The sequence below is a fragment of the Sorex araneus genome, chromosome 9, assembly GCF_027595985.1.
Source record: "Sorex araneus isolate mSorAra2 chromosome 9, mSorAra2.pri, whole genome shotgun sequence".
Classification (NCBI taxonomy): Eukaryota; Metazoa; Chordata; class Mammalia; order Eulipotyphla; family Soricidae; genus Sorex; species Sorex araneus.
Window position 1 is genome coordinate 61781496 of NC_073310.1, and position 22299 is coordinate 61803794.

Below are 22299 nucleotides of genomic sequence, written 5' to 3' on the forward strand. Positions count from 1 at the left end.
TTGGGTCTTGAAAATGGCATCCCAACGAAGAAACCGAGGCACAGAAGGCAAAAGAAAATCTTTTTCCCCCAGTGGCAAGGCTTAAAAGAAGCCTGGAATCGGGGAGGTTAGGTTTCTGCAACCTGACGCCCGCGCCCGCTTCTCCCCGGGGCACCTAACGGTTTTAGGAGGAACTGACCGCGGGAGAGAGAAGCGTGGGTCTAGGGGGGAAGCGGCGGGAGGGAGGGCGCAGGAGGGGGGCGGGGGTCCATCGCGCCGGGGGCAAGGGCGTTTCTTCCCACTTTGCTCCCTTGGGACTCTGTCAATGCCGCGCTGGCCGCGGCTGACCCCGGCACCAACCTCGCTGCAGGCGCAGCGCTCCGAGCGGGGCGAGCTCAGCGCGTGTGCCCCGTCTACCTGCCCGGCCGGCCGGTGGAAGGTCAAACAGGGTCACTGGGGGATGGGGGAGGGGGCGCGGCTCCCCCTAAAGCTCTGAAGCCAGGGGGGTCCCCACCTGGAGAAACGCCGCGATCCGCCAGGGCGGCTCGGGGCAGGTGTGCCCGCCGAGCGTCGCCCCCCGGCCCCGGGCCGAGCCGGACCCCGGCCTTAGCCCGCGCCGTTGCCGGGGGTGACGCCGGGGCCGCCGGGCGCCGCGCGCGCGCTCCCGAGCCCGGGGCGGGGCGCCGCCGACCCCCCGCGCCGGCCGCGGCTCCCCGGGCCCCAGCGGGCCCCCGGGCCAGCGGCCACCATGGCGTCCAGCGAGGAGGACGGCTCCAACGGCGGCTCGGAGGCCGGCGACGAGCGGGAGGCCGCGGGCCGCCGGCGGCGCCTGGGCTGGCTGGCCAGGACCTGGCTCACCTTCTACAACATCGCCATGACCGCGGGGTACGTGCGACCCCCGGGGCCCCCCGCCGGGGCCCCCCCAAGCCGGGTGAGCTCCGCGCTCCGGGCACCGCTGATGCCCGCCTGGCCGGCTGCGGGCGGCCCTGAGCTGGCGGGGCGCCCTGCGAGCTCGATGGCGCTCGGGTCGGGGCGGGGGGTCTCGGCGGCGCCGGGGAGGGCCCCCCCGCCCGCTCCCCAAGCCGGGAACGTTCCACGCTCCGGGCCCCGCCGGTGCCCCCTGGCCAGCTGCTGGCTGCCCGGAGCCGGCGGGGCGCTTCGCAGGCTCGATGGGTGCTCTGGGAGGTCTCGGTGCTCCTTGGGGGGTCGCGGCGGCGCTGGGGAGGGGGCGCCCCGCCGCCCGGGTTGGATGGAGCGGGGCGCGGGGGGTGGCGGGGCCGGCGGCGCGCCGGGCATTGCCTAATACGGTGGCCGAGGTTAAGTATAGACCCGGGCAGGAATGCGGGGCGGCGGCGTGGCCCCGCCGGCGCGGCTGCTGTTGAAGAAAAGCGCCCCGCAGGGGCTCCCGTCCCGGTGCGCGCGCCACGCGCGGCTTGGCATGCCCCCCGCCGCCCCCCGCGAGCGGCCCCGGGAAGCCAGGAGGACTCCCCTGGAGCGGCTCCCTTGGTCCGGATCTTCTTTCTAAAACTCTTTTTTGAAAGCCTTGCAGCGTCAGGGCCCGAGCACCGTCCCCAGCATCTGCCGGGCCCTGGCCCCCTGCCTGTGCTTTTTTAAATTTCTGGTTCCACGTGTCCTACAAGTTGAGGTTGCACAATGCCTATCGCTCTTCAAAGAGCTGTCAGAGTGACTAATGTTTGCGAAAGGACTTTTTTTCTACTACAGCTTTTCTAGAAGTCTCTGGAAAGGACAAGTTCTTTTTTCTTTCTTTCTGTTTTTTTTTTTTTTTTAATATACATGAACACATCTTTCTTTTGCGAGGTGGGGTTTGGGCTCCACCCTGCAGAGCTGGCGAGGGGCTATTCCTGGCTCTGCTCAGTGCCTGTATGATGCCGGGAATCGAACCAGGGTCAGCTGCAAGGAATGCAAGTGCCTTAAACGTATACTGTGCACCCCCCATCTTTCTTTTGTTTTTGTTGGGGGGCCACACCCATGGGTGTTCTGGGGTTATTTTTGGCTCTGTTCACTGAGATCCATGCGGGGCTGGGGACAGAATCCGGGTTGGCACCACCTTGGCTCCCGGGCTTCTTGGCCAGCGGGACTGCACTAGCTGCGGGGCCTGAGGAGCTGGTGATGGCAGAGGGGCCTTAGCCCTGTGCCAGCCTGCTGGGCCCCCAAACCTGAGGGTTTTTATAGTGCTTGTGCACGTCCATAAGTGTTTGACCCGGAAAGCGAACCCCCTCTCGCCTCCCTCTCCCTCCTCTCTCTCCATACTTTCTGTGTGAAGTGTGTTGTCCTAAGTCAGTGAGAGACAGAAGATGAATTTTAGGGCTGTCTTTGGAGAAGTGCAAGCTGAGAGTATTTGTACAGGGTGCTGGAGAGGCTTTCCTTCCGACAGGCAGGGAGAAGCAGAGAAAACTGGGGTGGGGGTGGGGAGGCGGTCCTAGTTGCAACCCTGCAGGCTACATGGGCCTTAGTGGGCCTGGCCCGTTCAGATTAGGACGGGACAGAGAGTGAGGGAGGGACACCGTCCGCGCCGCAGGGAGGCGGGCGTAAATGAGCTGAAGGTGTTAGGTGGCACAGGACAGGGAGCTTGGTCTCCCAGCAGGCGCTCAGCATCCTGCTGACCTGTCTGGACACAGTGCAGGAGTGTTGAATGCCCTTTCGTTCCTTTTTTTTTTCTTAAATGTATTTATTTATTTGTTTGTTTATTTATTTATTTATTTAAAAAGCTGTTCACAATTTGGTTTCAGTCATACAATGTTCCGACATCCATCCCTCTACCAGTGTAATTTTCCAACACTGGTGTCCCCGGTTTCCCTTCTACCCCCCACCTGCCTCTATGGCAGGTACCTCCCTTCTCTCTCTCTCTCTCTCTCTCTCTCTCTCTCTCTCTCTCTCTCTCTCTCTCTCTCTCATTTTAGGCATTATGGTTTGTGATACAGATGCTGGAAGGTTTTCATGAATATCCCTTTACTTATTTTCAACACTCAGTTCCTGTCCAGAGTGATCATTTCCAACTAATGCTGTCACAATGGACCCTCCTCTACCTTAACTACCCTCCACCCACCCCCCAAACCCTTGGGTACTTTCCAGCCATGGACCAGTCCTCCTGACCCGTTGACTCGTTTTCCCTGGACTTGGGCTCCTTTTTTCAGCTGGGTGACTGTGGGTGAGTGACTTAACTACTCAGAGCCTGAGTTTTCTCATCTGCAAATTTGCAAGAATGCAGTGACATTTGCTAGATCATTGCCAGGACAGGCGACATCCCAGGTCTGTCTCCTGCTCAGAGTGCCTGGAAGTGGGTGTGTGAAAAGAAGAATCCTGAACATTACCAGGGTGGCCCCCAAACAGAAAACAAAACAAACCCAAAAAACCAAACCAAACAAAAAACCCAAAGAAACTATTCAAGCTATTTTCACAGTATACACAGTGTGGATTTTAGAGTACCAAATCCCAGCTTCAGACATACACAACATTACCCACAATTTTGAGTAATACTTTGTTAGTTTTTGGTTAATAGTTTTAAAAGTTTTATAGTTAATAGTTTAACGGTCTTGAGTTAAAAACGTCCAAAGCCCACTGATGAAATGTGTAGCCTGACTCTATTTTGTGATCTTAAGGAATTATTGTTACATTTTTCACATGGGTTAGTAGTATTCTGGTTATGGCTATGAAAAACAATTCTCTTCAGGAGAATTAGGCATTTGTGAATCACACTTTCAAATACATGAGAGTTGGTTCAAAATAAACAGGGGAGGGGATGATGGGGAAAGAGAAGGAAGCAGACATTTGGATGGAACAAAATTTCCCCTAATGTGATAGTGGTTGAACATGGAATTCAGGGTTCCATCCTTTCTGTCTCTGGGGAGCTCTGCTGGTTTGGAAAATCTTGTATCACTTGTCGTCCCGTTGATCTTCAGTTTGATCGAGCGGGCGCCAGTAACGTCGCCATTTGTCCCTGTAGCGTGCTAGTGCAGCCCAATGATATCTGCTTGCTCCAGAAATAGGAAGAGCCTTAAATCGTTCATTCAGGGATTTGACGAAGAAATCTGACCATCTAGTTGGTGGGCAGCCACGCGGTCTTCTGATGTCCCGTGGAATCCAGTCAGTAATAGCTCTAGTCCAGCGGTCATCTCTGAATTGCATTACATGACCGGCCCATCTGATTTTTGATGCCTTGGCAAAAAAGACAGCATCCCTGATTCTTGACCGTCAATGGAGGTCAGAACTCCGGATTCCTTCTCTCACTTGAGTGAGACGTGATACTCCTAGCATAGCTCTTTAGATTCCTCTTTGGGATACCCGAATAGTGTTCTCATACTGTTTGCGAAGGGCCCAGGTCTCTGAGGCATATGTTAGTGCAGGAAGAACGGTGGAATCAAAAAGATGTGCCCAGAGTCAGAGGTTCTTCGTCCTCTTAACCACTTCTTTGACACTCTTGAAGGCATTCCACGCTGCTCTCTTCCTCCTGCGCAGTTCTGGCATCAAGTTGTTCCTCATGTTGAGTACTCGACCCAGGTACACATAGCTGCTGCATTCGGAGATGTTCATTCCATTGAGAGCAGATGGAGCTTCAGAGACTAGTTCATTTTTCATAAGCATCGTCTTGTTAAGATTCAGCTGCAATCCAACCTTTCCACACTTGTGGTCGAAGTCGGCCAGCATTTGTGCCACTTGGCTAATGTTTGGCATTATGAGAACAATGTCATCAGCGAAGCGGAGGTGGTGTAATTGCCGACCGTCTATCTTCACTCCCATTCCTTCCAATTTCTATAAAGCTAAAGAAAATCTAGGTGTCACTTACCAACATTTAAGGAGTACAAGGTCTCCAAGAAAATTTTGGAGACTAAAAATCGCTGCTGAGGCTATAAAGATAGTACAGGAGTTAAGGCTCTTGCCTGAGTGTAACTGAGCCCCTTGTGACCCAAAGCACTGCTAAGAGAGAACAGAATGCCATCGACAAGGTTTTCCAGCATCTCTGCAGCCCAAGAGGCCAGAGAAGGTCCCTAGAGCTCTAGGTTATGAGCCTCTTTCCCTGAAGTAGCGTGCGGGATCGTCTCCTCTTACATAAGAGTTCCGTGAGGCAAGAGCTTCGTCACTTTTTATCCTTTCCCCCCTCGAAACCCACCTGGCTTAGCACTACACTTGGGATCTTTAGATGAGTGTCTCCATCAAGCAAGTTCTACACAGAACCCACATTTTAATTTTTCTGCCTATTCCATTAAGCACTGTCTCTAATGGGTTCTACCAAAACTGAGTTTGCTCATCAGTAGCTCTGGCATTTAAAAGCACAAAACAAAACAAAAACTAATGGGACTTCCCAGAAAAGCAATCCTATTTGTAGATGTCCTGGAGGCTTTTTGGATTTCTGTGTCTGTTTGTTCCTGTGTGTGCTTACGTGCATGCTTGTGTGTGTGTGTGTGTGTTACTATTATTAAACTGATGGAAGTTCAAAGTTTGCTAAATGCTTCACTCCTTGTTCTTGTGACTTCAGAAGCAAACACTGATTCGTTTAGATGAGCTTCTGGACATTCTTGCAAAAAAACAGATGGTTCCATGGTTTTTTCCTAATCCAAAGTACATTAGTCTAATAACATATTAGATGGTACAATACCGCCACCTAAGGGGCAAGAGGTGAATTGCAGTTATGCTCCCGATCTCTAGATGCTGCAAAACAACTGTAAAAAATTTAAGTTAAACTTTGACGAACCCCGAGGCAGGCAATTAAAAAAAAGAGAGACGATTTATGGAATATATGCTATAAATATGGGGCTGGAGCTATAGCACGGTGGGTAGGGCGTTTGCCTTACACCTGACCGACCCCGGTTCGATTCCTCCACCCCTCTCGGAGAGCCGGGCAAGCTACCGAGAGTATCTCACCTGCACGGCAGAGCCTGGCAAGCTACCCGTGGCATATTCGATATGCCAAAAACAGTAACAACAAGTTTCATAATGGAGACATTACTAGTGCCCACTCGAGCAAATCGATGAGCAAAGGGATGACAGTGCTACAGTGATACAATAAAAAACATATTACACCATTTGTTTTCTGATTAGCAGTAGTTTAGGGACTTCGAATTGAGGATAATGAAACTGTAACTGTTTCCAGTGATTTTACTATCTCTCCTATCCCATACGATTAATTTCTTCCTTTTCAGTTCATGACTGAAAACAAAATATGATGGTCCTTGACACTTGTAGTAGTTCATCTCAGTGTTTTAAACATTCCCCTGGACTGTTTCATATTGGTCCCTCCACCGTGATGCAGAAGGATGTGCAGGTTAGCTCAGCCCTTCACCCCTGACTGTCTCTCCCAGGACCGGAAAAGAGAACCGTCCCAAGGGAAATAGAGTAGCTTTGAAAGGGAGCAGACTGGGGCTGTGAGATCTCCCGCTTCTCTTTCTGACTTCACCATATGCTTCCTCTTGGCTGGACCCGTCACTTGATGTCTCCAGGGTGTCTGTTACAGGAGAGACAGTTTTTGATGCGCCCTTCTGGCCACTACAATGCAGCACTCTGCACATCCTTTTAAACACATAAATTAAATAGCTAGTGATGGAGTAGGATTGGCCCGTATCCCAGGGCCCAGTTGGGCTGTACCGAGCCAGCCCAACACCTGGGCCCTGGCCCAGAGGTGTGGTTCTTTCACCTGTTCCCTCAGCAGTTAAAATTGGAGGCTAAGTAGTGTCTGCTCACGAGTTTTCCTAAGAATGAAAATTGATCCTTGAGAGCGGCTTTTAGAAGTGTCCAGACCTGTCGCATATGCACCTCTCTGTCCTTGTCACCATCCTCACCCCAGTCCACATTTCACGGTCTTGGGGATCCATTCAGATACTTGACTGGCTTCCTGTCCTATCTCAGAAGGAAGCTGTTTTGTTCTAGGTCAAGGACCAGTAGGGATTCCCAGGGAGGGCTGGGGATGTGACTCAATAACAGGGCACTGCATGTGTGAGGCCCTGAGTTCGATTCCCTGCACTATAGGAAAAAATAAAACAAAAAGAGAAGAGGCTGGAGCAATAGCAATGGGTAGGGCATTTGCCTTGCACATGGCTGACCTGTGTTTGATTCCCAGCATCCCATATGGTCCCTTGAGCACTGCCAGGGGTAATTTCTGAGTGCAGAGCCAGGAGTAATCCCTGAGCATCACCAGGGCTGATAAAAAAGAGGAAATATTAGGAAAGTTCCAGTAAAGACAGTCCACCCTGCCATTTTCTTATTCTATACTTCATGCATTTTCATCGTATTCAAGTAGTTACTTCTTTGCAGGAATTTTGTAAGTCATTTGTCTATTTACAAATCTTGGCTGTCTTTCATTTTTTGGTTGGTTGGTTGGTTGGTTGGTTGGTTGGTTGGTTTTGAGTCACATCTGGTGGTGCTGAGGACTTACTCCAGGCTCTGTGCTTCGGGATCACTCCTGTCGGTGCTGGGGGGCGGGGAGGGGGGGGGCGCATATGCAGGGCTGGTCTCCAATCCACATTGGCCGCTTGCAAGGGAAGTGTCTTGACCCCTGTACTCCTGTAAATGTAATTTTTTCCTTCTCTGTTTATCAACTAAAAACAAATTACAGTGGTCATTGACATCTGTAATAGTTCATCTCAATGTCTACACATTCCCTTGAAGTGTCTTTGCTTCCTCTGGAGTTTTCAGAATAATGAATTGAACAAAAACTTTCATGTTAATTTTATGGTAATAACATGATGTCCCAGAATTACATTTCAGGAAAATCAGTGGTATTCATTTGGATAACTTTATAAGATATGTTTCTTTCTCTGTAGGTGGTTGGTCCTAGCTATTGCCATGGCCCGTTTTTATATTGAAAAAGGAACACACAAAGGTTTATATAGAAGCATTCAGAAGACACTTAAATTTTTCCAGACAGTGGCCTTGCTTGAGGTAAGTTTTCAGTGATGCTGCTTTGCTAGGTTTGGGCAATGTATGTGAATTTTTTTTTTTTTTTTTTTGCTTTTTGGGTCACACCCGCAATGCCCGGGGGTTACTCCTGGCTGTGCACTCAGGAATTACTACTGGAGGTACTTGGGGGACCATATGGGATGCTGGGAATGGAAACCAGGTCCCCCTGTGCAAGGCAAACGCCCTCCCTGCTGTGCTACTACTCCAGGCCTGATGTATGTGAAGCTTTACTGACTGAGTAAAATCAATCAGATTTCACTGATGACATTCCATCTCTGGTTTGCTCAGCACCAGTGTGGACAGGGGTTTATACTGTATGCCATTGATGTGTGATTTTGTTTTTCGTTTGCTTCTAGATAGTCCACTGTTTAATTGGTGAGTTTTTTTCACTTTCCTTTTTTTTTTTTTAATGTTTAGTGTAACTTAATTCAAGACAGTGGCTGACCTGTTTTTCTTTTGAAGGCATCGTACCGACGTCAGTGCTTGTGACTGGGGTCCAAGTGAGTTCCAGAATCTTTATGGTGTGGCTCATTACTCACAGTATAAAGCCAGTAAGTGACATGAACTTGACCTTACTTGAATCTGAAATAGCAGCATCGCTTTTGTTCAAGAAGCAGAACCCCTGTACAGAAAAACATCGGGTTTGGAGTTCAGTGTGTTGGGTCACTAATCAAGGACCTTAGCAGAATGACTTTGAAACATGAATCAAACCGAGCATACCAGCATTTTATACCCATGAGCTACTGTCCGGCGATAGTCTTCCTTATGGGTTATGTGTTGTTCGGGGTTACACCTGGAGGTGCTAAGGCGCCATTACTAGCCTGGGCCTTCCAGAGTGCAAAGTAGCCCCTGAGGCCCTCCAGGGGTGGCCGCCCAACCACACCAACAATAAATAAATGAAGCAGTGGTAGCAGGTCCCAGCTTGTCTGCAGTAGATCAGGTGTGACAGCAAGTCAGAGGGTCCCGCTGTCCCCCGGCTCCTGTTGAGGGACTGTCCCAGGATTGGGGGTGAGTTACTGGTTGGAGTGGAACGTTCGAGTAAACAGCAGCAGCTCCCTGGCCCTCCTGAGGCCCCAGCACGTGCTTAACTGGAGTGTTACAGTGGACGTCGGCACGGTGACAGTGAAGTGCACCTCGGTCATGGCCCAGGGCAATGCCCAGGTTCCCTTCAGAGCTGCTCTGTCAACACCCCCAGGTCATGGCTTCCGGCTTCAAAGGCACTGTGGCTTTCTCTGTGACTCCGCAGATCCAGAATGAGGAGAGCGTGGTGCTTTTCCTGGTGGCGTGGACTGTGACAGAGATCACTCGCTATTCCTTCTACACATTCAGTCTCCTCGACCACTTGCCATACTTCATTAAATGGGCCAGGTGGCGGTGCCTTGCGGTTCAGTGCCTCTCACACGTGTTGCATGTGGGCTTGGTGTTGTGTGGTCGCTAACACCAGAGCATTGAAAAGTGTGTCCTGGAGCATCAGACGGTCGTGGCCTGGGTGGATCTACAGAGTGCCACCAAACTCAGAGCGTGCCCTTGGGAGGTGGTTCCTCATCCACTTGCCTTCTGCTCCTACACCGAGCTCTTTTATTTATTTATTTATTTGTTTGTTTATTTTTATTGAATCACTGTGAGGTAGAGCATTACAAAGCTCTTCATGATTGGGTTTCAGTCATACAGTGTTCTAACACCCGTCCTTCCCCAGTGTACATTTCCCAGCACCAGTGTCCCCGGGTTCCCTCCCACCTCTCCAAGCCACCCATCACCCCCTCCTGCCTCTATGGCAGGCAGCTCTCTTCTCTCTCTCTGTCTCTCTCGCACTGTAGGCTTTATAGTTTGCAATACAGATACTGAAAAATTAGCATGAATATCCCTTTACGTACTTTCAGCGTTCTGAATTCTTTGACTTCTGTTTATGTCCATACAGCTCTGTCTTGCCACAGAGCTTTAATTCAAGGCTACACGCTGTTCCAGAACAGACGAACTGATTATTTAGTAGGGGAATAACAGAGAGAGGCAGAGCTCAAGCTGGGTTGTGTTTGTTTGTTTGTTTGTTTTGACAACTTTAATATTTCCGCTTGTATGTTCTTTTTTTTTTTTTTTTTTTTTTTTTTTTTGCTTTTTGGGTCACACCCAGCGATGCTCAGGGGTTACTCCTGGCTTTGCACTCAGGAATTACTCCTGGCAGTGCTTGGGGGACCATATGGGATGCCGGGGATTGAACCCAGGTCGGCCGCGTGCAAGGCAAACGCCCTACCCGCTGTGCTATCGCTCCGGCCCCCCTCCGCTTGTATGTTCTTAGGCCAGAAGAGGGCAAACCTCAGCTTGTGACAGATTTATGGAGCCCAGGATATTCAGAGTTAGCCCCTTCTCTAAGATGTGATTACCCACCCACCCACCCCTTTTTTTAACCCATGTATTCTAGATCTAGTGTAGTAATGTAGAATTTATAAATAAGTCACGAAGGAGGATCCACACTTTTTCATGTTGCTTCTCCCTCTCCTCTATGTACAAAGATAACACTGTCGTGATCAACATTTTTTATGCATTTTTATATTCCCTCAATTATTTTAGACATCTGTGGCTTACTATTCTGCGTAGCACTGTCATTCCGTTGCTCATCGATTTGCTCGAGCGGGCGGGCACCAGTAACGTCTCCATTGTGAGACTTATTGTTGCTGTTCTTTTTTTCTTTCTTTTTTAATTCTTTTATTGATTCACCATGTGGAAAGTTACAAAGCTTTCAGGTTAAAGTCTTAGTTATACAATGCTCAAACACCCATCCCTTCACCATCCCTTCACCAAACACCCATTCCACCACCAAGAATCACGATATACCTCCCCCCTTCCCCCACCTCCCCAGCCCCCCACCCCGCATGTGTAACTGGTAAATTTCACTTTACTTTCACTTTACTTTGATTACATTCAATATTTAAACAAAAAATTTCACTATTATTGATTTGGAGTTTCTCCCCCCTAAAGTCGATCTGCTGAAAAGAAAGCATTTGGTAATTTGTTTTCCATTGCTGAGAATGAAGAGATATGAGGTCAGGAGGCCGCACTAGCAGCAGCATAGTTTTGGATTTCTGTATTTTAGTATTTTAGTAACTAAGTCCAGAGAAATGTCTGCCAGGAATCACAAATTGTTGCTGTTTTTGGCATATCGAATACGCCATGGGTAGCTTGCCAGGCTCTGCCACGCAGGCGAGATGCTTTTGGTAGCTTGCCCAGGTCTCCGAGAGGGCAGAGGAATCAAACCCGGGTCGGCTGCGTGTAAGGCAATCGCCTACCCGCTGTGCTATCGCTCCACCCCCATTCTGCATAGAAAAAAACCCCACACTTTCAAGCAGTGTATGGGTGCTGGGAATGGAGCCTAAGGAGGCCTCATACATTTCCAACATTTTTTCTGCGTCTGAACTCCATTCCCACCTAAATTATATTCTTGGGTTTTTTTTTTTTTTGCTTGGAGGGGCCACACCTGGACGTGGTTGGGGCTCTTCTTGACTCCTGGAAAAGCTTGGGCGACTCCTCTGCAGGGCCGGGATCCATCCCAGGATTCCTGTGTGCAAAGCCTGTGCTCTGGCCCTGTGATCCGTCTCTCCAGCCCCGGCATGATATTCTGAGCCGAAGCCTACTGACTGTCTGGCCTCGGAAGGCTGCACTACCATCTCCGTGCATTTGGTTGGTTTGAGCCCTAACTGCACCCGAAAATGTGTTGACTTTTAGTGACTGGACCCCTCACGAGGAATGTAGCTGGCTTCTGATCCCAGCACACCTCTCAGTGCTATTCTGCACGACCACTGGCTTCTGACCATGCACACATTAAAAAACTAATTCATGATCGAGTCTCTTGAGATTTGCTATACTTATAAAGTGTGTTTGTGGGAGGCAATGGGCCTTAGTGCTTTTCTGCCCTTTGAAATGTTTTTGCATGTTGGGAAAGGTGCGAGAAAGTCTGCTATGGCATGTTAGAATTTTCTGTTTAGAAAACCTCTGTCAGCGACCTTAATAGTCAACAAGGCCTTTGAAGAAATTTTCAAACCTTGAAATGCACACAAGGTAGCATGTCAAACCATATGAATAATTATGCTCCACTTAAAGAATCTTAAAAGATCCCAACCATCTCTATATATTTGGCCACCCCATTATTCACCTAAAGCAGTATTTGTATTTATGTTCAAATGCTGAAACTATGATTCTCAGGTATAAAAGTTCTCCTTAGAAACACTCCTCAGTCATGAATAATTGGCCTCAAGCTATGGTTTGGGGACACTTTGATTCTATTTATGTGTTAGAAGTATTCCCAGTAAAGTCCGCCGGATCGTCATAGAAGATGATGCTATTGTCACACTGGCCTCCGTCCTATTCCAAAATATATTCCCTGCAAGGAATTTTTAGGTGACAAATAGAAAGAAGCATGCAAGCACTTGAAGAAACATCCAGTCTTTTTTATTTTCCTTGTCTTTGATTTTGGTGCTTGGGCGTCAGCAGAGGTGCTTGGCTAGTCCGGGCTGTGTTGGGGTGCTCTGCCCTGTGCCCGGCATTTCTTCCATCCCTCCGAGTTTTCTCCCTGGCCCTCTTTGCTCCCGTTTCTGTTTTGTTTGGATTTTGGGTGTGTGGATTCTGGATTTCGCATCAAATTTTCTCAGCTACTTGAAACCAGTGGGCTCCTTTATTGGGGGGATTTGGGGCAGCCCCTCATTTTATTGGCTCTGCTGTTTATGTACTTTCCGACAATGTACTTATGAGTTTTGATATGTTACAATGTTCACAGTTTTCCAGAACAGTGTTTTTTAATGTGTTTATTCTCTGCATACCTGTGTGTATGTGCAGCGCCTGAGGTCGAATCTAAAGGTTCACACACGCAAGGCAAGTGCTCTCCCGCTGAGCCACCATATCTGACCTTTTGGATGTATTTTTTGTTTGTTTGTTTGGGGCTCACACCCGGGCGATGCTCAGGGGTTACTCCTGGCTCTGCACTCAGGAATTACTCCTGGTCGTGCTCAGGGGACCACATGGGATGCCAGGGATCAAACCCGGGTCGGCCGCGTGCAAGGCAAATACCCAACCCATTGTGCTATCGCTCCAGCCCTTTGATGTATTTTTATTTTGTTGCTGCTACTCTTGAGAAAAAACACACTCAGCGGTGTTAGGATCCACCAGAACCACACCTGGTGGTGCTGGTGGTCAAACCCAGCGCCATGTACATGGTCAGTGTGTGCTTTACCTCTCTCTTGAGCCATGTCCCTGGCCCAACATTCTCTTTTAGGTTGTTTTTCTTAAATATATAATTTGTTAATTTATTTTGGGCTTGGGGGCTGTATCTCATGATACTTGGGTTCTGGTTCGGCCTCTTTGCTCAGTGGTTACTCCCAGTGGTGCTTGGGGGACCAAGTGGTGCCTCTGTGGAAGGCCGTGCCTCCTGTCCCATCTCTCCAACTCTCATTGTTTGTTTTATCATTTTTGTTTTTGAGGGGGTTGAGGATGTACAGAGTCACACCCTGCCTCCTAGGTGCAAAGCCCCTTGTGCTACCTCCTGGCCAACTCAGCACTCTCTCTTGATTGGGAATCACAGAAGTTACAGTTCTTCCTTCACAGTCCATTGTCACTGAGTCACATGGTCCTACTTTGCATTATTTCGAATTGTTTATCTCTCTTTCTTATCCTTTTTTTCCCCCCTTTTCTTTTTGGGTCACACCCAGCGATACTCAGGGATTACTCCTGGCTCTGCACTCAGGAATTACTCCTGGAGGTGTTCAGGGACCATATGGATGCGGGGATTGAACCCGGGTCAGCCACATGCTAGGCAAATGCCCTACCCACTCTACAATCTCTCTGGCCCCTACCCATTTTTTGTTTTTTTGTTTTTTTTTTTAAATGTATGTGCTTTTGTGAGTCATCTAAACACACAGAGAAGAGCTGGCCACAGCAGAAATGAAAGTGTCAGGAGAGCAGGACCCAGTTACAGTCATGGAATGGTCTAAGTAGAAAAGAAAGAATAAGCGAGGATATGGTAAACACGGGTAGGAAGGATAATTTGCACATTTAGACTCAGGAAAGGAAGAGAATTGCTACTTAGTGGTCAATCATGATTCCAGAAGAATAATTCTCTGAGGTTTTTCTCTCTCCAGATATAATTTTTTTATCATCCTCTACCCCGTGGGAGTGGCCGGGGAGCTGCTGACGATACATGCCGCCTTGCCTTACGTGAGGAAGTCGGGGATGTTCTCCATCAGGCTCCCCAATAAATACAACGTCTCTTTTGACTACTACTATTTCCTTCTTATAACCATGGCCTCGTACATCCCATGTGAGTATGCATCTCCTCGTACTTTGATTTCACCCGTGATCTGAGAGGTCCTGGAAGGCTCACATTCATTTGCTAAGGCAGGAGAGTAATAGCTTACCAATCTGCCAGCCTGCTCTCCATCCCACATTTATTCACAATTTGAAAGTCAGTCTGCCCAAAAAAGACAGTTTTCTTAGTTAAGAGAAGTTAATACACAACTTTTCAAAATGATTTTGGAACAAGTTAGGGCCTAGGGGTGGAGCTTATTGATATAGCACATGTATTGCATTTTATTTGTTTTTGTTTGGGGAGTCACATCCAGCAATGTGCAGGGATTACTCCTGGCTCTGCACCCATGAAGGTGCTTGGGCGACCATATGGGATGCCGGAGATCAAACCCAGGTCGGCCGCATGCAAGGCTAACACTCTACCTGCTGTACTATTGCTCTGGCCACATGTTATGCAATTTAAACACTTTGGGGTAGGGGTGTTTGCACCACTTCTGCCAGTGCTCAGGGGCTGTTTCTGGCTCTTTGTGAGTGTATCACTCCTGGCGACGTTCAGGGGACCCTCAGGGATGCCAGGGATCGAACTGGACATTCCTGCCTGTGAAACATGTGCTCAGTCCGTTAGAGTAATTTTTCTAATCATGTTTACTGAATTTTGATGTGATTTTGGGATGCATGTGTGTGTGTATGTGTGTGTGTGTGTGTGTGTGTGGTGTCTGGTACCTGGGTTGGAACCCCAGGCCTCACACATCCAGATCAAGTGCTTTACGATGTGACTCCAGCTCTCTGTCCCTGAAACCATCTCTGTTGACTGGATATTTGGGATAATCTGGGTCTTAGTTCTAGCCCAGAACAGCCTCACCTCAGGGAGCTGCTCAGAGTTACCCCACAATTCCACTGGCACCAGATCGTTTCTCTTAGTGCTGATTACATGTCACTAGTTTTTGCTGTGCCAAGGAGCCAACCTGGGGCCTGCCAATGCATAGCTCATTTATTTTAAAGCAAGATGGTTTTTCGGGGGGAGGATACTAATTATAAGGTGAGTGTGGGACTCTACGGAGAGTATATGTTCCAGAAAGAGCAGTTATGCATCCCATGGTGTCTCCAGAGTGAAGTGTCTCTAATTCAAACTTTTCAAGATATTTGTGGAGAATATCATTAGTACATAAGTTAATTTTTTTGGGGGGGAGGCACATTTGGTAGCGTTTGGAGATGCTCCTGATGCAGTCCTCTGAAGTTCCCCCGGTGGGTACCATGTGGTGCCAGGAATAGAACCTGGGATTCCTGCATGCAAACCACTTGCTCAACCCAATGACAGCGATAGTGCTGTCGCTTATCGTGGAAGATGTTACAGATCAAGAGGGTAAATGCACCATTTGAAACCTACCAGGCTAAGAAATGAGGCCAAGAGTCAAACTCAAGCTCCCGAGTCACTACTCAGAATATTTTAGAAATATCTTAAATGCCAGTTAGCTTTTAATATAATTTAATTGCTAGAGATGAGATTGGGTTTTCATGCTTACTTTTTATCAAGCTGGGTATACCTAGATTAAACGGATGAAATCTCTTGTGCATTTTTGCTCTGTTTGAATGGAGCTCTAAGAAATAGTTATTTAAGCTATGTAAGGAAGTGCAGGCTCCACGTGCACAAATGAAACGAAATATAATTATTTAAAGTTGCAAGATATTCGGAGTTGTTTGGGTCATTCTGATCATCCTTTTCAGAGATAATTTTTACATTTCCATTATTTGTAGATGATAGTAATTGGTTCGTCCATCAATATTTACACTGTAGTCTAAAGCACTGATGCCAGTAGGCTCAAAATAATTCCCCAAATTGATAAGCCTGAATGATGCTTGTCTAACTGATCCAGAGACATTTGAAGGTTTATATACATATACACATTCATCCTCTAAAAACCAGGCCCAGGGAAGAAATCCCAGACTATAAGGATCATCTGCTCTGGGACTGCAGTCCAGGGCCTGGTTTTAGAGGAAACTGCTCAGATGACTCCTCCAGACTGCTCCCCTCCTCCCTTCTAGAACTTTCTGGAAGTCTGGAGTTAGTGGAGTTTGTACTTCTCCAATGGTACCCCCGTACTTCTGGTCACTGTTCTTCTGAGTATGTTCCCCTGAAATGAACAGTGTCACCTCGAGATTGGGGTGAACCCCATTTGGGGGTGTGGACGAAGCCTGGCTATGTGTGCTTATGTGTGCTAGAATGTCCACACTTTAGTTCATAACCCCCACCGTGGTCCATTATGTCCACCAGTAGAACAGAGAAGGGTTCCTGTTCTTCCAAAGAGCTCATTTTGCAATTAGATGTGGCCCTCCAGGTCATCGTGAAGTTCAGGTTTGCTGGAAAAAAAAACCCAAAAACGTGTGGGGCAGTAAAATCCTTGGGCAGATGGTTTGTGGGCCCTTGTCTGTACCCGCTGGGATCACCAAAGTCTGTAAGTATTGAAGGTATTAGCAACCGTCATGCACCCCCTCCGATCTGCCCCACTGAGTGGTTTTCCAGTACAAATGACTCACACGATCACTCACCTCTCTGTTCTCTTCCCTCCCTGTAGTGTTTCCGCAACTCTACTTTCATATGTTACGTCAAAGAAGAAAGGTGCTTCACGGAGAGGTGGTGGTAGAAAAGGATGATTAAGTGATCCTTACCCACAAGGTGCTTTTCCAGAATAACCAGGATTACTTGAATCCACGTTTTCATAGCCAGAATAAACAACTTGAAACATAAAGCATTGTATTATTTCTTTTTTCTTTTCTTAGTCTTTTGTTCTTTTCTTTGGGCCACACTTGGCTATGCTCAGGGCTTACTCCAGGCTCTGAACTCAGGGATTACTCCTGGCAGGCTCAGAGGACCATCTGGAGTACAAAGGACTCAACCCCAAGTCAGCCACGTGCAAGGAAAACGCTCTACCTGCTGGACTATTGCTCTGGTTCCCAGGGGTTGTGTTATTTTTTTAAATACATTTCTCAATGTTTGTTCTCACACCGTGCAGAATTCTGCTTCTGCAAAAATGATGCAAGTATTTATGATCAGATACTAGGAAGGGGATGATCCTTAAGAAAATAGCCAGAGAAGATATCACAGTGGGTACGGCACTTGCCCTGCATGCAGCTAACCCAGGTTTGATCCCTGGCATCCTACATGGTGCAGAGCTAGGAATAACCCCTGACCATCACTGGGTGTGGCCTTAAAAAAAAAGAGAGAAGAAAAGAAAGTAAGTGGCATATTACCTGCAAAAAAAGAGAAAAAAGGTGCTCTTTAAGCTTTGCCAAAATTCTTGCAACTTGCAAAATTCTTGCAACAAAACAAAACCAAAAAAATCAATATTTAGAAATTAGTTTAATGATTTAACATTATGATATTGGCCAGTGACATTTATGTGATATTTAGAAATGAACATAAATATGGAGTTATAATGACTGGTTAATGATGTATTGGTATTTCTTGAACCCAAGATCTATTTCTGTCAAATTCTAAGGCAGCATTTTTGATTAACAAGGGTTTGGGGAAGCAGGAACATGATTTATTATGGCAAGATTTTTGATACAAAGTAGCCACAGGAAAACTCCACAAATTCTCAAGTATATGTCAGAATTGCAACATGTGTTTCAAAAATATGTCCGGAGGTTCAAGCACTACTTCTAGTACTAAGCAAACGTTCCGTATTTGGGGTGAGGCAGGGTGGGGTGACAGTTCAGACTGAGGGCGGGTCACGAGGTCTCCGGTGGACAGTACAGGGTGGGTCTACCATGAGGGAGATCCAATTTGGATTCTCCCTGGGCCCAGGGAGAATTCTTCATGGCCCCAGGAAAATTCACTCATCTGAATTACCCACACATGGTCCAGTTCCCACCCCAGAGGATCCGAAAGGACAGAGGCACATGCTATGTTCACTTGTAAGGCACGGCATGTGGCGTGAGCTTCACGTCTGTTCAGAAAGGCTGTCTTGCTCTGGAATCCTAGAGCAAAAAGCACTTTGGGATAATCCCAGTGTAGGATTTAGACAACAAGAATGTTCGGCATAAGATCTGATAAAGTCTTACTCCAAATTCTACCAAAGAGCAAAGAGTCTCCTACTAAAGCTGCTGCCCAGACGCTTACGGAGTAACTGAAGAAATCTGTCTGCTGCTTCCTTAGGTACCCCCTAATGAATACATTTAGGGGCCCTAACCTCCCGAGTGTTAAACTGGGCTGCTCCCAGCTCTGTGCTTGGGAGTCACTCCTTTGGTGCTCGAGGGAGAGTGTGATGCCAGAGAATGAACCAGGATCGGCTGTATGCAAGGGAAGTGCCTTAAGTCCTGTACTAGCTCTCTGGCCTGTGACCTTTTCAACAGGACAAGACCCTCACATTTGCAGGAAGACCCTTGCTGTGTTTCGGCGTGTATGATGCTTTGCTCATTATTGATGCATTTGTGCGCTTTCAGGCAGGAATATTCATTTGATCCATTTACTGGTGATGGATCCATCCATTGGATCACTGTATCCCTGTATCACTGTCATTCCGTTGTTCATCGATTTGCTCAAGCAGGTGCCAGTAGTAAAGTCTCCTTTCGCCCCAGCCCTGAGATTTTAGTAGCCTCTCTTCACTTGTCCTTCCAAATGGTGCCATCTTGGAGGCATTCATTGGATTCATGGAATGAATCATCCATTCATTGGATGATTAGATTAATATTTGGGTTACAGATTAAAACATGGGCGCTCAACCTTAATAGAAGGCCTTTAGGCTAAGTCACAGGAGTTTGGTTCTGAAATGAGACTCTGGCGTGGGGAGTGAGGGGGAGTGGGGTTTGGGGCCATACGTGGCTGTGCTTAGGGGACTGGATGCAGTGCTGGGGAGGAAGATGAGGCCTACTGCGTGCCAATTCAATGCCTTAACCACTGGACTATCTCTCCAGACACTGTCCAGCCTTTCTGGAAAACAATATGGACAGTTCTTCAAAAACTAGAAATTGAGCTTCCATATGACCCCGCAATACCACTTCTTGGAACATATCCCGAGGATGCAAAAAAGCACAGTAGAAATGACATCTGTACCTATATGTTCATTGCAGCACTGTTCACAATAGCCAAAATCTGGAAACAACGCGAGTGCCCTAAAACAGATGACTGGTTAGAGAAACTTTAGTACATCTACACAATGGAATACTATGCAGCTGTTAGGAGAGATGAAGTCATGAATTTGCTTATAAATGGATAGACATGGAGAGTATCATGCTTAGTGAAGTGAGTCAGAAAGAGATGAACAGACATAGAGGGACTGCTCTCATTTGTGGAGTATAAAATAATATCACATGAGGCTGACACCCAAGTACAGTAGATACAAGGGCCAGGAGGATTGTCCCATAGCTGGAAGCCTCCTTCATGAGCGGAGGGGAGAAGGCAGATGGAATAGAGAAGGGATCACTAAGAAAATGATGGCTTGGAGGAACCAGTTGGGATGGGAGATGCATGCCGAAAGTAGATAATGGGCCAAATATGATGATCTCTCAGTGTCTGTGTTGCAAGCCATAATGCCCAAAAGTAGAGAGAGAGTATGGGGAATATTGTCTGCCATGGAGGCAGGGGAAGGATGGGAAAGGGGGGTATACCAGGGATATCGGTGGTGGGGAATGTGCACTGGTGGAGGGATGGGTGTTTGATCATTGTGAGGTTGTAACCCAAACATGAAAGCTTGTAGCTATCTCATGGTGATTCAATAAATTTTTTTAAAAATTCTTAACCACCATAGTCTGTCCTGTCTTATTCTATATTATCACCTTGTTATTCTTCCTCATTACAATGATACATCATGCAAATTGAGGTTAATGCAAGAGATTGACGCATTTTAATGTCTCAGTTTACCCCAGTCTTATCCCTGTTTTTAATTTTATAAGTACAATCTGAAAACTAAAGATTATTCTCAAATTCACCTCGCACTTTGAGAATTAGCCACTGAAAAGTGATTTTCAAACCACAAATTCTATGAGCCGTTGGTGTCCCCCAGAGTTCTTCCAGAAATTTTATGTCCGTGGTGGTGGGGCTGACACTAGGCATTGAGCAAAGGGGCCGGCGGCTCTAACACAGTAACTTGCTAAATCTTACAAGGTACATATTGCAGGTTTTGTGTCAAAGATGTTTTTCCCAAAAGGGGGAATGTGGCATTATGTGATGATATTTTTGTCAATTTTGAGATTAATTACTTCTCAGTTCTGTTTTTGGGGACACAGCTCTGTTCTTGGAGACAACTCCTGGCTCCTTGCTCAGGGCTGGCTTCTAGCAACTCCGGGGGACCCAGGAGTCCAGGATGAACCCAGCCTCCTGCGCCCAAGGCACACACTCAGCTCAGTAGCATCTCTGTGAAAATCATCCTTGTTTCTTTAGCTGTACTGAGACATTCACCCGGGTTCAGTCCCCGGCTCTTCGTGTGGTTCTCTGGGCATCACCAGGAATGATCCTTGAGTACAGAGCCAGGAAAAAGCTGTGAACACTGCTGAGTGTTACCCCAACATCCTCCTCCTTATCCCAGAAAAAAAAAATTGTGCCAGTATTGCTTAAAAACAAGGAGCAACAATTATGCAGTGGTGAGGCTTACGCAGTGAGATACGGGGATGGTTTCACCGTTCTGGAAGACACTGCAATAGAAGTATGTCAGAAACAGACGGATCTGACTTCAGACAACACCACTACACCTGTATTCAGTATAACTGAAAAAAGGCCAGCAACCCTTATGACAACTGTTCTGATTCAAACACAATGCTTTTAAGTGTATAAAAATGAAATAACTGGATATTTACATAGAATGAAGTAGTTAAAATATTTTGCATGTGCTTTGTAAGATATGCCCATTCTATAAGTAGTGAGACAGATAATATTAAAATTCAGAGTAATCATGAGATTCTTATTTAATTGTATTATTAATCACATTTCCCTTTCTATTTTCTTTTGTAAATAATGCCCCCACACACTTTTAGGAATATATTAAAAATTATGGAAAATGTACATGCTCCTGATTTTAAGAAATATGCATGAGAGAAAGTAATTGTAATTCGCCTGGCTGATTTTTAAATCAATAGATGACTAAAACAGAGTTGTGGTTAAATTAATGTGTTCATAAACTAGTTTATTGATTTAAACTTTAAGTGAACTTTATTAAAATCCTTACAACAGAAATTCATCTTAAGAACTAAGGGAACGGAAAGCTTAATTTACATTAAGTGTAATCAAGAAGAAGAAGAAGAAGAAGAAGAAGAAAAGGCTTTTAAGCAGTTTTCAGGTAGAAGAATGTAGACTTGGGCAGCAAATACATTTTTTCTCCAATGCTCCAAATTTACTTGTAACTTATACATACAGATATGTGCACCCAAGTCTGGTATTGTTTTTGGGTTTCAGTCCCAAAGTTAACATATATGAGGAAATTAATTTGAAATGGAATTTGTAGCATTGAAAATATAGTATATTGCTTTATAAAAATTATCTTACTAGTTGTACATATTCATAGTTATGAAGCATTTTTTTACCCTGGAATGTTCCTAATTATTTCCTAATATTTATGGAATTCTCTCCCCTAGGCCTATGAATTCAGATTATTTTGTTTGCTGTTTGAGCTACTTGTGGCTTGGTTCCGGGACTGACTCCAGGCTCTGCACTCAGGGACCATCTTCGTGTGGTCTGGGAGCCAGATGGGATGCTGGGGAGAGAACCTGTGTTGGCTGTGTGCGGAGCAAGCTTGCTACCCACCGTGGGCTCTCTCCAGCCCATATTGTTTATTACCACTTGAGGGAGCCACACTCAGCAGTGCTGCGTGTGTTCCAGCCCTTTCAGCCACCTCCCTGGCCAAAGACAGTTATTTTATTTTATTGATTTCTATTATCATACTATTTTTTGATGTTGGGGTCAGACTTGGTAGTGCTTAGGGGCTATTCCAGGTGCCCCTTGCTTGGGGGCCTTATGGGGGGCAGAGCATGAGATATGGGGGATTGAACCCAAGCTTGCTGAATGTGACAGGTATAAAGATTTTCTCAGCCTCCACTCGCAGTGGCAGGCAATCGCCATGTCAGCGGGTGATGTTCTGAGATTCAGAACCCTCAGGTGCAATGGGTGGGAGGTGGTCTGAGTTACAAACA

At 46.9% G+C, this 22299-nt stretch overlaps 1 protein-coding gene across 1 annotated transcript; it reads left to right on the top strand.

The window, feature by feature from the left end:
• Nucleotides 1-661: 661 nt before the first annotated feature.
• HACD1 (3-hydroxyacyl-CoA dehydratase 1) lies at nucleotides 662-16968 on the top strand. Its single transcript, XM_055147225.1, has 7 exons — nucleotides 662-864; nucleotides 7755-7872; nucleotides 8247-8265; nucleotides 8353-8441; nucleotides 9137-9258; nucleotides 14013-14191; nucleotides 16752-16968. The coding sequence occupies exons 1-7, from the start codon at nucleotides 728-730 to the stop codon at nucleotides 16832-16834; spliced, it is 747 nt and encodes a 248-aa protein (XP_055003200.1). The 5' UTR covers nucleotides 662-727; the 3' UTR covers nucleotides 16835-16968.
• Nucleotides 16969-22299: the final 5331 nt, after the last annotated feature.

Coding starts and splice junctions, on each gene's coding strand:
- HACD1 (XM_055147225.1), top strand. CDS start 728: ATGGCGTCCAGCGAGGAGGACGGCTCCAACGGCGGCTCGGAGGCCGGC. Junction 8,442..9,136: donor TTACTCACAGTATAAAGCCA/GTAAGTGACATG, acceptor GTGACTCCGCAG/ATCCAGAATGAGGAGAGCGT. Junction 9,259..14,012: donor TACTTCATTAAATGGGCCAG/GTGGCGGTGCCT, acceptor TTCTCTCTCCAG/ATATAATTTTTTTATCATCC.